The sequence below is a fragment of the Thermobia domestica genome, chromosome 14, assembly GCF_964235325.1.
Source record: "Thermobia domestica chromosome 14, izTheDome1.hap1.1, whole genome shotgun sequence".
In the NCBI taxonomy this organism is placed as follows: domain Eukaryota; kingdom Metazoa; phylum Arthropoda; class Insecta; order Zygentoma; family Lepismatidae; genus Thermobia; species Thermobia domestica.
Window position 1 is genome coordinate 18,522,228 of NC_137467.1, and position 16,681 is coordinate 18,538,908.

The following is a 16,681-nucleotide window of genomic DNA, read 5'->3' on the forward strand; positions in this document are numbered from 1 at the left end:
CAGTTTGAATCGGAAACAAAACATGTTAGTGTGGAATGGAAACATTAATCAAAACGAAGAAGTTTAAGGTCACCCAGTGAGTACAAAAAGGTGATGGTTACCGCCCTTTGGGACAGTCAAGGCATCGTACTTGTGGGATTTCTGCCCCTAGGTCACTGCAGCCACGTGTTGCTGAATCTTGACGAAGTTAAGGTCAGCCGTTCCCAGGAAACGTTCAGGTGCTTTGAGAGCTGATTTTTTTTTTTTTTTTTTTTTTTTGATAAGAACGCTCCAATACACATTACTACTACCACAATGGCTCACATGTGGTCCTTAGGGTGGAAATAAATACAACATTGCCATACAGCTCGAATTTGGTACCTTGGTGATAGTGAATTCCATGGTATGGCGAGGGCCACATAAGAAGATTGACAGCTGGTTACTACACCAACCACAGGTATTCATTGGCCGTGAGGGAGAGATTACTTGCAGAAATAAACCCAATTTCATTAGGCAACTCTTCTACACGTTTTTTTTCCATAACATTTTGCGAATTATATACTGACTTACCCTCGTAATACGAGAGCCCTGCAGAGAAAAAGAAAAACAAACAACATTTCTTCTGGTGAACTCAAAGATTCTTTTAATACATTGTCAGCAAAAGAGTTAAGCGACGGCATAGAAAAACTGGTATCATGCTGTGATAAGTGTTTGAATATATGTCGAATATATTGTAGAGTAAGAGTAAGGTGGTTTCTGTGCCATAAATCTTCCACACAAATTATTTGTAGTTTGTGTTTTACACCAAAAAAGTTTTCTGGATGGCCCTCATACTATGTAATTGTATTAATAAATTTGCAAAGATTATTTCCAGTAGCAATAGTCCATCACACACATTCCATTTACGTTCCTGTACCTGTTTTATATTATTTTACACTATAAACATACTACAATAAGCGCAAAAGGCGCACACGTGGTTTTACAGGCTCGGGCTAGGATACTAAGAAGGCGGTGGATAATTCTACTAAAAACGCGAATATGTGTTATTTTATACTGGCTGAAAATATCCATTCTTCGCATGGAGGGGCTGTATTTGAAAGTCAATGCCTGGGGAGTATCACCATTCATCTCAGCGACCACAAAAACTATGGATTTGACACTAATATCGGTCATTTTAGATTATTTTTACATGTCTCGGTATCTCCCCTTCCCTCCCGATGACCCTGGCCAGCAGCCAAATAGGGTGAATTTGGAAGTTAATGCGATCGGAGTGTTACCATTGCTCTTAGCGTCCGCGAAAGCTATGAATTTGACACTTATATCGGACATTTTTCTACTACTTTTACATGTCCCGGTAAACGCCTCCCTAAGACCCCCTGGTTCAAAAAAAAAAAAAAAAAAAGATTGGTTTAAATTGTGTTATAATCTATTGCGCTTAGCTTTTTTTTTTTTTTTTTTTTTTTTTTTTTTTTTTTTGCAATAAATGAGTAGCAGCAGGAAATAACTCGTATTTTATCTTACCAAATAGACCTACATTTTAAGTGCTTTACTGGCTGTTCTATGTTTCTGACTGTACATAGCTTTATACGTATTTTTTTTAAAGTGATTGTACTCTTTATCTGTTCTCTGCCAGTATGAACTCTGTGTGAATTTATAATACAAAACTGGTATACAGAAGATAAAAATATCTATATTGTGGTGTTTTGCGGAGTACCTTATATAAAGGGCGCACTGTACTCTTCATAGGTTCTTTACCAACAGCCACTATATGAATTTGTTATACAAAATTGGTATACAGAACTAAAACCACCTATGTGAGGTTTCGCAAGGCGCTTTATGTAAAGGACACATTGTATCTTTAATGGGTTCTTAACCAACAGAACTCGTGTATGTATTTATTGTACAGAACTGTGGTATACAGAAGAATAAAACTGTTCATCTTCGATGTGGTTTCGCAAGGGCGCTTTAAGTCAAGGGTGCACTCTACTTTTTTTTTTTTTTTTTTTTTTTTTTTTTTTTTTTTACCAACAACAATTCTAGGAATTTATTATTTAAAAAATGTACCTTTATTTATAATGTGATGTTTCGGAGGACGCACCGGAACACGTCCCGGCATCCCGGTGGACCAGCCTACGCCTGTGCTCTTTCCACCAAGAAATGATATCGTAAAGGTTTTCATTGACATGGTTTTAAACTTTCCCTTTTAGCGTCGAGATTGTATGAGACACTATATAAATTGGTTTATATCCTGGGCAAGACATTCCTCGGGCACGGAAGACATTTGTGTTAGCCGCAAAGAGACATTTTTCACATTGGCAGCGCAGTGCTTTTGTGTAGCTTAAAAGACTTTTTCTCACAACTATGTTACCTCTTATTACATTTCAATAATATTTTTTTAGGATTGTAGCTATACACTTGTCATAGATAAGTTGCTAAGTATTGTAAAATGATTTGTTTATTTTGTTTCTTTCATTAGATGGCATCATCTGGTATACCAGGCGTAACCATGGATGCTGTAACTTATGTACAGAAAGCTCTTCTCCCTGACCTCTCGGATGCCGAAGCCGCCGCGACGTTTGCACGGATGATAGAGAGTTCTCTTAAGTCGTGGTTCACGCAGTTCAATTTCTTTTTACATAATTTAGCGCAGTTAAGATTCACTGGTGACCACAATGATGGAGAGCTGCTTAGTTTTATTCCAAAGACCTACTCGTGAGTATATATTCCATTAAGTTGGTCATTTTTCTTTTTTTCTTTCTTTTTTTCTTTCTTTCTTTTTTTTCTTTCTTTCTTTCTTTTTTTCTTTCTTTCTTTTTTCTTTCTTTCTTTTTTTCTTTCTTTCTTTTTCTTTCTTTTTCTTTCTTTCTTTTTTTCTTTCTTTCTTTTTTCTTTCTTTCTTTCTTTTTTCTTTCTTTTTTTTCTTTCTTTTTTTTCTTTCTTTCTTTCTTTCTTTTTTTTCTTTCTTTCTTTTTTTCTTTTTTTCTTTCTTTCTTTTTTCTTTCTTTTTTTCTTTCTTTTTTCTTTCTTTTTTCTTTTTTCTTTCTTTTTTCTTTTTTTCTTTCTTTTTTCTTTCTTTCTTTCTTTTTTCTTTCTTTTTTTCTTTTTTCTTTTTTTCTTTCTTTTTTCTTTTTCTTTTTTCTTTCTTTCCTTTTTTTCTTTTTTCTTTCTTTCTTTTTTCTTTCTTTTTTCTTTTTTTCTTTTTCTCTTTTTTGCTTTCTTTCTTTTTTCTTGCTTTCTTGCTCTTTCTTGCTTTCGTTCTTTCTTTTATTTATAATAGTAGTGCACACAAAGTTCTATGTACAGCCATCTTCAAAAGCGATGTTCCATTTACTTTTTGTCTTAGTAGAATCAGTAAATTGGACTATTTTTTTTCTTCCATAAAGTATATTATTGTAATCTTGTGAAAATTACGAGGTACTGGAGCTTCAACAAAGAATCGAACTCCTAGTTGTTGGTACTCAAATCTGCCCAATATTTTAAATTAATTTCTCACTGAATTTTGCGAAAGGTTGACACAAAAATATAAGTCGAGTAATTGGGTGCCCAGGAAGATCTAATGCCATTAACTATTCTCAACATAATGAAAATAAATGCTGTGCTCGAATATGAGATATGTGTTTTTAAAACAATCTGAAAACGTAATATGTAAAAGGCATTTAACATTTTGATTCACTGGTAGCTAGAGGTCTGCACGGGCCGGAATTTTCAACCCGGGCCCGGCCCGGCCAGTGAATTTATAATGTAAGTCCCGACCCGAGTCCGAAATATGTTTTAGCATTTAGGCCCGAGCTCATGTGATAATCAAGTAAGCCCCAAATATGCAGAAACTTTATAATTTACGCAAAATTGTATTTTTATTTACAGCAATTAGAAGTTAATTTTTGCAGCTGTGCTTTAAAAGTTATCCAGAAAGAACGGTCCAAACTTCCACTAAATGTCGTTGTACAGTACATTTACAAAGTTAGGCCCGAAAAGGCCCGAGAAATATGGTTGTATATTTAAAAATTTACGGCCCGAGTTCGAAGTGATATATGCTGGGCGAGCCGGGTCGGGCTCGGCCCGAGCCCATGCAGACATCTACTGGTACCTATTGTAGCCATTCAAAGCCAGTTACACCGAGGCTTCCGTCACTTTAGACAAATAGTAAGTCTTTGAATTCTTTGAATTGAAAAGGCCGCGGTGGCTCAGTGGTAGAGCGTTCACCTCTGGTGCTTGGGGTTCCGGGTTCGATCCCAGCCCCCGCCAAGTGAACTTTGTGGTTGACAAACACCTTGTGCGTGGGTTTTCTCGGGGTTCTCCCGTTTCCTCCCACTTTCTTCATTCCACCATTTCATTCATTACTCATCATCACCGTCTCCTTTAGTCTCACCGGCATAATCGTGGGACGTAAAACTCAAAGATTTCATTTCATTTTCTTTGAATTGAATAACGTCTGTGATGATATGCTTAGCGTGAGTTTAAATGTGTGCAGATGACAGCACATGCCTCCTATCTTTCCAAGTATTTGTAGAAACCTACAATATTCAAAATAGTTCAGTGAAATTTAGGAGTTAAATGAAGGCAAGTTGAGTAAATAAATCAGAGAATAAGCGAACTCCGGGTTAGAAAACCAACATTAACAGCTAGGAGAACCAGTGTGCTAACAGCACATCACCTTAAAGACATGAGTGCTACAAGCCGTCTGGTTGAGCCTGTCCCGTAAGGGCTGTTACGCCAAGAATTCAATTTAGTCTTAATTTCTACTAACTCTATTCTTTTAATTAATTACTCTTTGATTTTATAAACTCCACCATCCATTAGTTTAAGTCTCTACCGTTATTATAAGCTACGTATTCTTCTACAAGAAACAGCATTATTTTTGAAATGTTATGTGTAATTTGTGTAATTCTGTTTTTTTTTTTCAGGTTGGCTACCGATGGTCGTATTAAGATGGTGGAAGTGTATGGTTATCAGAAACGTTACGACCCGGAGAAATACTACGTGTATATTCTTCGTGTGGAAAGAGAGAATCAGCCGGACCCTGTTTACTTGTTTCGTTCGTACAAGGAATTCTGTGAACTTCACCAGAAACTCTGCATGCTTTTTCCACTCGCCAAATGTCACAGGTAAGTGTTCACGTTCATTTTAGTGTCCTTAATTTGCGCTGTTTTGTTGTAGGTTTGGAAAAGAAAAAATATTTAGGATATTGAGATGAGATGCTAATTATACTCGTTTTTTCAATTTTTCATTTTTCTTCAAATAAACAAACATGAACATACGAATTTTGACTGGAGCACCCTGTATTAACAAAGCACAGTGAGACAGTGATTAGTAGTACGGTTAAAGCATTCTTAATCAGTGAATAGTTGCGTGGTGGCATGTCTTATCTGTACCTACTCTACACCTCTCAGGTTGAGATGTTCTTTATATTAAAGATAAGTCAAAATCTTTCGGTTTAACGTCCCACGTTTATGCCCATTACGCTAAGGAAGACGATTGATTAAGGCAGGAGAATGATAATGGAAGAATTAGTGAAATAAGTATGTAGAAGGAAACGGGAGTATCCCCGAGAAAACCCACGGATGCTTTGTTGTCCACCACAGCCTTACATAGCGGGGGTAAGTACTGTATATAAAGGAGTTTTGCTGAACCAATCCCCTTAAAAAAAAGTTTCTTCTTCTCCTCCGTCCTTCTCTTTTTAAGTAAACTTTACAAAATCGTGTCGTATCAACAGTCGAAAATTTATTTTTTCCCTTCTTTAACTCCATTTTCCCTGCCCTGATGAACATGAACTACTTCGTGTTTTTTGAGCTTATAAACGACAGGAACTACTTTTACTTCCTTTTCCCTGTCTTGAACGACATGAACTTACTTTAACTTCATTTTCCCTGCCGTGATGAACGTATGACCTTCAGCTTTACTTTCCCTGCCCTAATGAACAGTATGAACTACTTTAACTGCATTTTCCCTGCTTTAATAAACGGCACAAATTACTTTAACTTAATTTTCCCTGTCCTGATGAACAGCATGAACTAAGACATTTTCCCTGTCTTAGGAGCCTAATTTTGTACAGCTCCTTCGTATCTGCAATCTAGGGTTTAAGAAGAACATTTATCCAAATTCTTTTAAGTTTTTACGCAGCGGTTTACTTTTTGTTAATTATATCTTCCTTTTAGTTCCTTACTCAAATTAGCTCTTGCAAGTTTCCATTTGTACATAATATACACAACCTCTAAAACACGTTACTCACTTTGGTAATAATACTTACAGGTACTAGACCGCTAAAAAACCAAAAAGTCGTATTTTGGTATGTATTGCTTATTTTATTACAAATCATGTATTATTACATCTAATTGAACGCACAAAACACATTCCAAATTTAACATAATACTGACCTTTATGTTCCTGTGCTGATGATGATCAACAATTTTTAACTTCTCGATCTATATTTCTTTCATTTTACTAAAATTGCTTCCCCCTCCGGTGCTTGGGGTCCCTGGTTTGATCCCAGCTCACGCCGTCTGGACTTTGTGGTGGACAAACCGTGCTCGTGGGTTTTCTCGGGGTTCTCCCGTTTCCTCTCACTTTCTTCATTTCACAATTTCATTCATTTCTCATAATCACAGTCTCCTTTAGCCTAATCGGCATAACCATGGGACGTAAAACACAAAGATTTCATTTCGAATGGCTTTCCTCAGGATGTTTAATTAAGCTAAATTGTGTGAAGATGTTAGCTATTCGCATTATAGAGTATAGCGCTTCAGCAGCACAAATTTCGTTATAAGAATTAATGCATTCCAGCACTTGACCAGTACAACACTTTATGGAAGGGTTATATATATTTTTTTCTATTTATTGTATATATGCCATAAATATGTACGTAAGTGGGGAGTTAAGAAAATGGTTTACCATTACAGGAACACACAAAGATCAGTATTATGTTAAATGTATATTATTATTGAAGTATTTCCTTGTTAATAAACCTATGATATCTTTTCATTATCTGTATCCAGACCTAAAGAGAGCAAACGTTTACTCTGTAGAAATAAGGATTACGTGATATTATTAAAACATACCTTAAGGGTCCAGGTTTTTGTTCCATAGACTGAAATAGTGATGCCGTCATTTTCTTTTCGTTATCACGGTGATCGCCATGTTTTTTTCTAAATAAATGCATGGTTCGGTAGGAATACCGTGAAGTATACTGTTAATAAGACAATTAGAGAATATTTTAAAGACAAAGTAAAGTTGACGGGAAAAGCTACAGATTAACAATATGGAGCCACTGTTCAGAAAAATTTACGAGTGAAATCTAGTAATTTACGAAGTAACATTATGGAACTTTTTTCTACAGGGGCCACACCTCTAGGCAAACTGATCAGACTGAAATTGCCTATATAATGCCAGCGCCATTACCAAGTAATGCACAATGAACAAAAGCAGCTATACGCAATGTAAAATCAACTGTCGGCACAATTGAAAATGGAACAAATATACGATTTATCTACAAGCAAAAATCATTTTCTGCTGTGCGAATAATGTTAATTGGGTGGCCCAAAAGTAGGTATACAGTCCCATGCTGTATTTTATATCATTTCTTATTATCAAACAAGTAGACCTAGTTTCTTTATTATTTGTTCTTAACATCTTTTCACTTATAACTAAAGCCCGGAACAGTCGTAACAAATAAATCCATAAACTAGAATGTTATTCTTGATCAATGCAAGGATGTATATCTACTTTTGGGCCACCCTATATTGGCACATTTAGATTTCTTACGCCCACTTTTAAAACAGGAATGCATAGTTAGAGTGGCTACAAAATAAAGAAACAATAAAAAAAGAAAAAAAAACGCTACGCTTGTAACAATAAGCGTGTTGAGAATTTTCAGTCTCTACCAATTTCTGATCTGTTAGCGTGCATTGGATCTTTTCTTATATTTTCTATTTACTTTAAAAGTATACACTCACAGTACAACAAGAAAACATCCAATTATGAATGGTTCGACATAAGTTTTAAACACTAATTCTGTAGACCTACATATTTGCAATGTAAGGTGTGATACTGATAGTACTAAATCAATTTTTTTTCCAGAATTATTTAAATTTAATATCTGATAATAAACAAACTAAGTATATTTTCACACTTATTGTAACTTCCACAAATATAAATACACAAAATCTGCGATATCAGGAGAAACATTTGACCTTCAACGCTTTTAACATATTAATTGCTTGCTTTTTTCGTAGTTTCATTCATTGGAAAGCTTTTTTTTTTTACATATACAGGTGTTTCTTTTACTCTAATGTTTGCAATCCAGAAGTTAATACGTCACTGTTTTTGCTTTGTACCTAGGTTCTTAGGCCATGTTGTTTAGAAAATAAAATTGTGATCACTATGGTAACGAGAAGGTTGTGACATCACACTGTTTCAGTCTATTTCCAGTGAAAAAATTGAAGTGAAAAAAGTGCCGACAAATTAGATATCTGTGCACACAAGAATTTGATTCCATCTCACTTGTTTCTGAATACTTCATACGAATAGCAGACTGAATTGCATATGATGGACATCTAGAACTCAAATTAGATATGGAAAAATGCCGATAACTTACATATATATGCAGCAAAACACAGTACTGCAATCACATCGTTCACATTTATTTATTTATTTGTTGTACAGCGGTGGACACTTCTAAATGGTACAGCCATATGGAGATTTACGGCTAAGGTGTACCATTTAGAAGTGTCCACCGCTGTACAACATAATGAAACATAAGGAATTTTGTCAAATGGATGTCAACTAAATGTTACTCAACACATATTGTAAATTTAAGAGGAATCACGTCGGTACATCTTGTGTTCAAAATGTTGACCATTACGTTGCACACATTCTTCACCGAATACACACCGAATTTTCTCTCTTAACTCCGGGGCCGCGGTGGCTCAGTGGTAGAGCGTTCGCCTCTGGTGCTTGGGGTCCCGGGTTCGATCCCAGCCCCCGCCAAGTGAACTTTGTAGTGGACAAACACCGTCTGTGTGGGTTTCCTCGGGGTTCTCTCGTTTCCTCCCACTTTCTTCATTCCACCATTTCATTCATTACTCATCATCACCGTCTCCTTTAGCCTAACCGGCATATTCGCGGGACGTAAAACTCAGATTTCATTCCATTTTTCTCTTAACTCCGGTATAGTGGTAGGGATTACCTGTTCGGAAAATTGCTTCCGTCAGCATACCCCATACATATGCATCTGGAGCCGTGAGGTCAGGGGAGTAGGCAGGATATGAAAAATCCTTTCCAAGGGAAATCAAGCGATGTCCAACCTCTCGTGGACAGAAGGGCAACTAACTGACTTTACAGTGTGGGCAGTAGCTCCGTCTTGCTGCATCCATTGTTGTTTTAACGACAGACTTTTAGCGCTGCAAAACCCACGAAAATCATGTAAAAATGGGCCAAAAATCAACTGTCGATTGATGTAGCGATCAAGGGACACATACCTTTCGTAATTGAACTATATGTTGCTGATGAAATCATCTTCATATGCCATAGCTAACACTTCAGAGCAATACAGTAGACATGCGGGCTTATCTGCAGTGAGAGACGCTGCCTTACACCGTATGAGCGGAAATAGTACTTGACAAGAAACGCCTTCTTCTCTGTTGTAATATCATCCTCGCGCCAACTGCACATTACACTAGTCTACACACAACTAAGTACACTTCTGATGCTCACAGCTCATACCACATTGCACCTGCACGTAATCCGTACGCGAATTTCAGTACTGTTTGTTTTTCCGCATACTATATAGATATGTATATAATATGTGTTTGTATATTTGTGTTTAAAAAAATAATTATTCTACATCACTTCGCTCTGATTATTTGATATGTATCTCGTTTATTTTTTAACTTTTAATGTGAATTAATCATCAATTCTTGAACACGTACACTCAGCACACCACTCCACACGAACTAATCACTATTAGAGTATTTTTCACTGTTATATCACTAGTAAGTACACAGTTTTCATTAATATTATTTAATATGCATTCAATTACTTCATTAAGTAGTAAATGTAAATATAGTTATGAAATACCAAGTATGAGTTCAGTAAAAGAAGAAGAGTTCTTTACTAAGCTCTGTGATTTGGAAAGTCTAGTGGACGACAATAGTCTTCCACCTTTTTATGCGTCAAACTCTTCATCTAAGTCTTTACTGAACATTTCTCCGTAATCCATCCGTGAGGGAAAATAGTTAGTAGTATCTACATTTGGCACTGTGAACTCAAGTTTATCGTAATCATCATAATCATTGTTTTGAAAATTGGTTGTTTTTTGCGCAGACTTTGGTTTGTTACTTGGTGAATTGTTTGCTTTGTCCTTACTTAAGTTAACAGACTTTGAAGGTTGTTCTGTTGTTTTAATGGCAGGGGAGTTCAAGTACGTGTCTCCTTGTAATAGTGGGTTTCTAAATTGCACAGGCTTTGAAGTTTTCGGACTATATGGTGAAGGACTAGCATTGGATTTAGATGCAGTTTTTGGATTTGCTTTCTTGTTTGTTTTCGGAGAAGCTTTGTAGTTGGTAGGTGGTGGCGCTAAGAGGTTATTGTTTTTCGTTGCTGGTGGTTTTGATTGTGGCTTTTTCTCTGTTTTATTTGTGTTTTGTTTAAGTGAAGGGCTTGCTGATTGTTTTGAGTGTGGCTTTTTCTCTGTTTTATCTGTGTTTTGTTTAAGTGAAGGACTTGCGGACTGTTTTGATTGTGGCTTTTTCTCTGTTTTATTTGTGTTTTGTTTAAGTGAAGGACCAGCTGGCGATTTTGATTGTGGCTTTTTCTCTGTCTTATTTATGTTTTGTTTAAGTGAAGGACTTGCTGATTGTTTTGATTGTGGCTTTTTCTCTGTTTTCTCTGTGTTTTGTTTAAGTGAAGGACTGGCTGGTGGAGGAACTTTTTGTGTGTTTGTTTTGTCTGATTGTTTAGTCGTTTCCTGAGGGATGTTAGTCGTCTTCTGGGGATGTGTACTTGTTGTTGATGAAAATGCAGCTGACTTCGGTCTGTTATTTTCCTGTTGCGCAATCTGACTAGGTTTGGCTACACTGTTATTAGAACTTGGTAACAAAATAGCTGATTTTGGACGCTGTCTTGGCCCGGTCACTTGAGAAGAAGCACTTGTCGCTTGCAGTGGTCCTGTTGCCAACGGAGGAAGATCTTGGACAAACAAAGGTCTAAATGTTCCTGCTTTTGGGGCCAGAGTTGGTTCAGAAGGTGGTGTTGATTTGAAGGAAATGCGAGCTCGAAACTTCCTGAATTTCATGGTGAATCCTGCAAGTGCTTCATAAACTAGAATTCTGTTGGTACGATCACATCTGTAAGAAAGAAGTAACATTAGAGTAAAAATATGAACTATTAACACAGCAAAACGAATAGCTAACTCAGTATAAAGCTAATAGGATTAATATTTAGCAATCAGTTACTATTAGTACTATATCTAGGCTTCGTTGCATTGCTCACAGTACTGTAGCTCGGCAGTGTTACATTGCTCACAATACTGTAACTTGGCTTTGTTACATTGCTCACAGTACTGTAGCTCGGCTTTGTTGCATTGCTCACAGTACTGTAGCTCGGCATTGTTGCATTGCTCACAGTACTGTAGCTCGGCTTTGTTACATTGCTCACAGTACTGTAGCTCAGCTTTGTTGCATTGCTCACAGTACTGTAGCTCGGCTTTGTTACATTGCTCACAATCCTGTAACTTGGCTTTGTTACATTGCTCACAGTACTGTAGCTCGGCTTTGTTGCATTGCTCACAGTACTATACCTTGACAGTTTTGCATTGCTCACAGTACTGTATACAGCGGGAGTAATAAGCCTATTATGGAAACAGAATAATGGTTCGGAATCCACTTAAAACAACAGACACTCCCTCGTGGCTAAGCGGTTAGCATGTGTGCCTTTCACGTGGGAGACCTGGGTTCGGTTCGTGGCGGAAGCTCATGTTGTTCGGATCCCACGTTAAGCTGTAGGCCCACGTTTGGTCCTACATTGCCTGGTTGCTCAGAGGGACGCTAAACTGAAAAGCAACTCAAATCAAAACATAATAGGCTCCGTCTTGAAACGGAACGGAACGTTACGCTTAATTCGAATGTCTTTTGGAAGACTTACATTATGATCTCAGTTTATTAACAGGTCTCAAGTTCGAAAGTAATGAGTCCTCCTGAAACTCGTTTAATAAATGTTCCGAAGATAATGTGCCTCCCGAAACTCGGTCAGTGTATTCCCCGAAGGTAATGGTGGCTTCCGATAAATTCCCTGAAGGTAATAGTAGTTTTCAATACTCATTTAATAAATTCCTCGAAGGTACCGATAATCCTGAAACTAGTTTAATTTTCTAGTAATACCAAAAATTCTATTCAGATTGCTTAATATGTAGGGAAGGAATATACTTTTTTGCTAACGATTGTTTCAGATCTGTTCATAGAAAAAGTCTATTTCAAGTAGGCAACAAGCGAATTTTTGTTTTTTTTTTAATTTTTTCGTAGAAGCGCTAAAAATGTCGCTAACTGTTCATTTTAAACATGAGCCAAAATTTGCAATAGTATCAGTCTGTTGTTCTCAGTCTTTTGTTCATATTTATATTTTCAACTCTAAGGTTTTTCGGGGGGGGCGCGGTGGCTCAGTGGTAGAGCGCTCACCTCTGGTGCTTGGGGTTCCGGGTTCGATCCCAGCCCCCGCCAAGTGAACTTTGTGGTGGACAAACACCGTGCTCGTGGGTTTTCTCGGGGTTCTCCCGTTTCCTCCCACTTTCTTCATTCCACCATTTCACTCATCTCTCATAATCACCGTCTCCTTTAGCCTAACCGGCATAACCGTGGGACGTAAAACTTAAAGATTTCATTTCATTTTTTCTAAGGTTTTTCGAAACTATAACTCACAGTTGACCAGTAGGCTATATATTTTTAGTTGAACCAAAATATTGTTAGAAATTACGTGAAGACTACAGAAAACCCATTACATTGGCGATTTATAAGCTTATGAATATATATAAAATGTATGACTTCATGGTACGTGACACTAGTGGCACGCGTTGTGTTGTCTGGTTACCGCTGGTCCTAAAGTAAAGTACTTAGTACAGTTAACTTTAAATTTAATAGAATGTTGAGAGGTCACAATTCTTCTCATGAGTTTCTGACATTTACTTGGCCACTTTAAGTAGTTTTCGTGTATCTGTAGTTTTTTAAACAATTTCTTTCTCAGCTTTTGGATGCGACCTTGATTGAATTAGAAATATCTCGTATTGAATGAACCTTAACGACTGAGAGGATTCGTAGTACAGGGTGTCCGTAAACTTATTGCGCATCGTGAATGCATTTCTGTGTAAATAACGTTTAACCTGTAAACCATATTGCATATATGTATAGAAGTATATCCTAAGAAAGATCTTTGCTGTAGTGACGTGTAGAAGTGTATAGAGACACGTTCACGTCCGAAGAAGTTCGTTTTCAACTTCTTTTACTCAAAGCATTTCAAAATAACGTGTTACTTCCATTGCATAAAAACTTTTTAAGCACCTGTAGACTTCAGTAGTATTCGAATTTAAGCATCTGACAATCAGTTATATCATACAAACGTAACATTATATGTATATATTTAGAAGAGAATACTTACTTCACAAATTGTCATTCCCAGAGAGTTTTAAACACATCTTCGTTGTACTATTTGGTTACACTTGCTTTTTGTTCTCTAGTCATTAATACAAACTATTCTGTAGCTGCCACGAATCCTTAACACCTTGATTTTTTGAAAGCAAGACAAGTAAATTCAATACTGATAATTTGATAACAATTGATAGATAATGAATCTCTTGATAATTACCAGTAAGATAACGAGTGAAAATATGTAACTTGCCTTGGTGCTTGAGTGATAAGTTTTCGTGTCATTAAAAAAAGTATCATTTTTTATTTTATGCTTCAGTATTCTGACTGTCAAATATTTTTTCAAACGCTCTCTTACAATATGAATAACTGTTCTGTCATTACTGGAGCTCGTGTGTGGCCCAAGTGGCTAGTGTGCATGCCATTGGTATACTCAGTACCCTGCGGGGACTCAGTAACCTGCGGGGATGTTGGTTAGCACTCAGGGAATTAAGAAACCTACAGGGTATCCGAAAAGTCCTGCACTATAGACAAAATAAATAAATAAATAAATAAATAAATAAACTGTCGTAGTAAATGATTCTGTCACAGGATGTTCATGTGGAAATAATTCTACTGTATGGATTCAAATACAATAATTATGCTTTCTGGGGGTATATTAAATCTAGTGTCGTACACGAGACGAGAAGAATCTTGCTAAATCCGAGAAGAGAAATTTTTCGAGTCTCGTGTTGTGAATAATAAAACTAAATCGATAAAGTGATTGTACGAACAGAATGATGAGCATTTATCAACTCTTTAAAGATATGAGAGTTATTACACGATATACTCCTAATAATAAATTTCTGGATTAATTTAAGGAACAATCAGGTCATAATTTTCAACAAAGTTCGTTACTGAATTCTCTCTCTCTCTCTCTCTCTCTCTATATATATATATATATATATATATATATATATAAAATATATGTGTGTGTGTGTGTGTGTGTCATTTGCGAATTTTTGAATTTTGAGCCCCCCCCCCCTCCCATTCGATAGAGCATCAAAAACTATCTGTAAGAAGTCATGGGATTTTTCGCGTCACTCTTATCTTCGCGAGATATTGGGCAAAATAGTTCCGATTTCGTGAGATTTAAGGCACCATGTCTCGGGAACCGTAAGTCATAGAGAGGTGATATTGGTGTTGATCAATAACCAATATTGATTGAATAACAATACGTTATTGATTCAGTAATTATTGCGTCATTAGTTAATCAAACAAATTTAATATACAATTTCTTATAAATTTCGGGGAAAAAATTCTTTTTAAGTTCGTTCTGGCAGTGCTCTTGGAGCAGTTCTCAACTGGTTGTACATGAATTGACAAAACGGGACGAGAAAATTTTCAAGAGAATAAAAATAAAGCTTTCCGAGAGTTGAGACGAGACAACTTCATGTCTCGTGTCGTGGACAACATAGTTAAATCAGTACAGCGTGAAGAGTCATGATGCCAGCTCTTATTTGTACAAGAATCAAAAAATGAAATGACATCTTTTAAGTTTTACGTCCCACGTATATGCCGGTGAGGCTAACGGAGGCGGTGATGATGAGAGATGAATGAAATGGTGGAATAAAGAAAGTGGGAGGAAACGGAAGAACCCCGAGAAAAGCCACGAGCACAGTGTTTGTCCACCACAAAGTCCACACGGCGCCAGCTGGGATCGAATCAGGGACCCGAAGCACCGGAGGTGAACGCTCTACCACTGAGCCACTGCGCCCCCTGTAGAAGAATCAAATACGTATGTGAAGCGATTGGCGTACGTAGAGCCGCCGTGTACATATTTGTAGGAGCAATACACGATTCCTCCTATAAATATGTGCGAAGCTCAAAAGAAGGCACAGTGAACGAATACTATAATGTTGTGTATTGTGCCGGACTTCGGGTTCAAACAAACTGTACTTAAATTAACTATTGAACCTCAGTGTAGAAAATCAAAAAAATAATTTTATTGGGAGCTAATCAAATGATCACTTATAATGAAGATGAATGTCATGAAGCATCTGCCCGAGATAGCACTTCCTAAGCTTCGCTCAGGGAACCTTCAAACACTTATCCAAATTTTCTAAATATAACAATCTTTTCCACACTTGATTCAAAAATACAGGTATGTTATTGCTTCAAAGGTTCGGACATATTTATAGCAGTATAGTAGAACCCCTAAAACTCGGTTACACCCTGACAGGGCTTAAAAAGGAACTACAGTGTGGAAAACAACGAAAATATACAGCTCATAGATGACGAGAAGAACCCTCGCAGAAGTAGTGTGACGTAGGTATGGGCTCGCCCACTTTTCGCACGGAGGTTTCAAATGACACCACGGAATAGCCCACAGATAACTACCCGGAGTAGCAGACGACATCTAAGTATAGACCACACCTCAAAAACCGAAAATGGATTTGACCGTGTCGTTGACCTTTCCCCGCTGCTCCTGTTTTAGGGTTCTTCTCGTCATCTGTGAGCTGTACTTTTTTTTTTTAAGTAGGCAGGTTTTGCAAGGTCGGCTAGCTAATTATAGACAGGTTTATGCCTTCATAAAGAATTTTTCTGAGGTCGGTCTTATCAGCTAAATTACTGTACAGTACGTATTCATTAATTTTCACTTTCATGTATAGTAAAGGCTCTATGCTTTCATAAAGTACGTACTTTTCCTTTGTTTAAGGGTACTTAGTAGTTTACTCTCTGTTGTATTCTCAAGCAGTCAATACATACAAGTACATTACTGTATTTTGAGAGTAAACTCTCGTACGTATTCTTTTTTTTAAAACCAAGCGAGGGGTCCCGGGTTCGATTCCCGGTGGGAGCACTCGGTAGAAAAAGCGTAAAACACTTTATCAGGCCAGCCATCCTGAATAAGGTTTTCCTGGTTTTTCCTCATTCACACCAGGCAAATGCCGGGGTAGTACCTAACTTATAGGTCCCAGGCCGCTTCCTTCCTTCGCTTTCTCCGGATAGTGTGCTCGCCGAGGGACGGTATCCCTCAAACGTGACGGGCTAAGTGGCCTCAGATGCCGAAAAACCCAGAAACTTAAATCCTAAGT

General features: G+C 37.1%; 2 protein-coding genes across 4 annotated transcripts in view; one reads left to right on the top strand and one right to left on the bottom strand.

The window, feature by feature from the left end:
- Positions 1–16,681, top strand: part of Pi3K68D (phosphatidylinositol-4-phosphate 3-kinase catalytic subunit Pi3K68D) — a 408,362-nt gene that overhangs the window by 120,816 nt on the left and 270,865 nt on the right. For all 3 annotated transcript variants that reach the window (XM_081737759.1, XM_081737760.1, XM_081737761.1), the window contains exons 22-23: positions 2,456–2,691; positions 4,884–5,084. In XM_081737759.1, coding sequence (XP_081593885.1) covers positions 2,456–2,691; positions 4,884–5,084 — 437 coding nt within the window. The remainder of the gene's footprint in view (positions 1–2,455; positions 2,692–4,883; positions 5,085–16,681) is intronic.
- On the bottom strand, positions 8,712–13,857 carry LOC145669554 (uncharacterized). Its single transcript, XM_081737756.1, has 2 exons — positions 13,618–13,857; positions 8,712–11,318 (listed from the first exon to the last, which is right to left on the bottom strand). The coding sequence occupies exon 2, from the start codon at positions 11,264–11,266 to the stop codon at positions 10,139–10,141; it is 1,128 nt and encodes a 375-aa protein (XP_081593882.1). The 5' UTR covers positions 11,267–11,318; positions 13,618–13,857; the 3' UTR covers positions 8,712–10,138.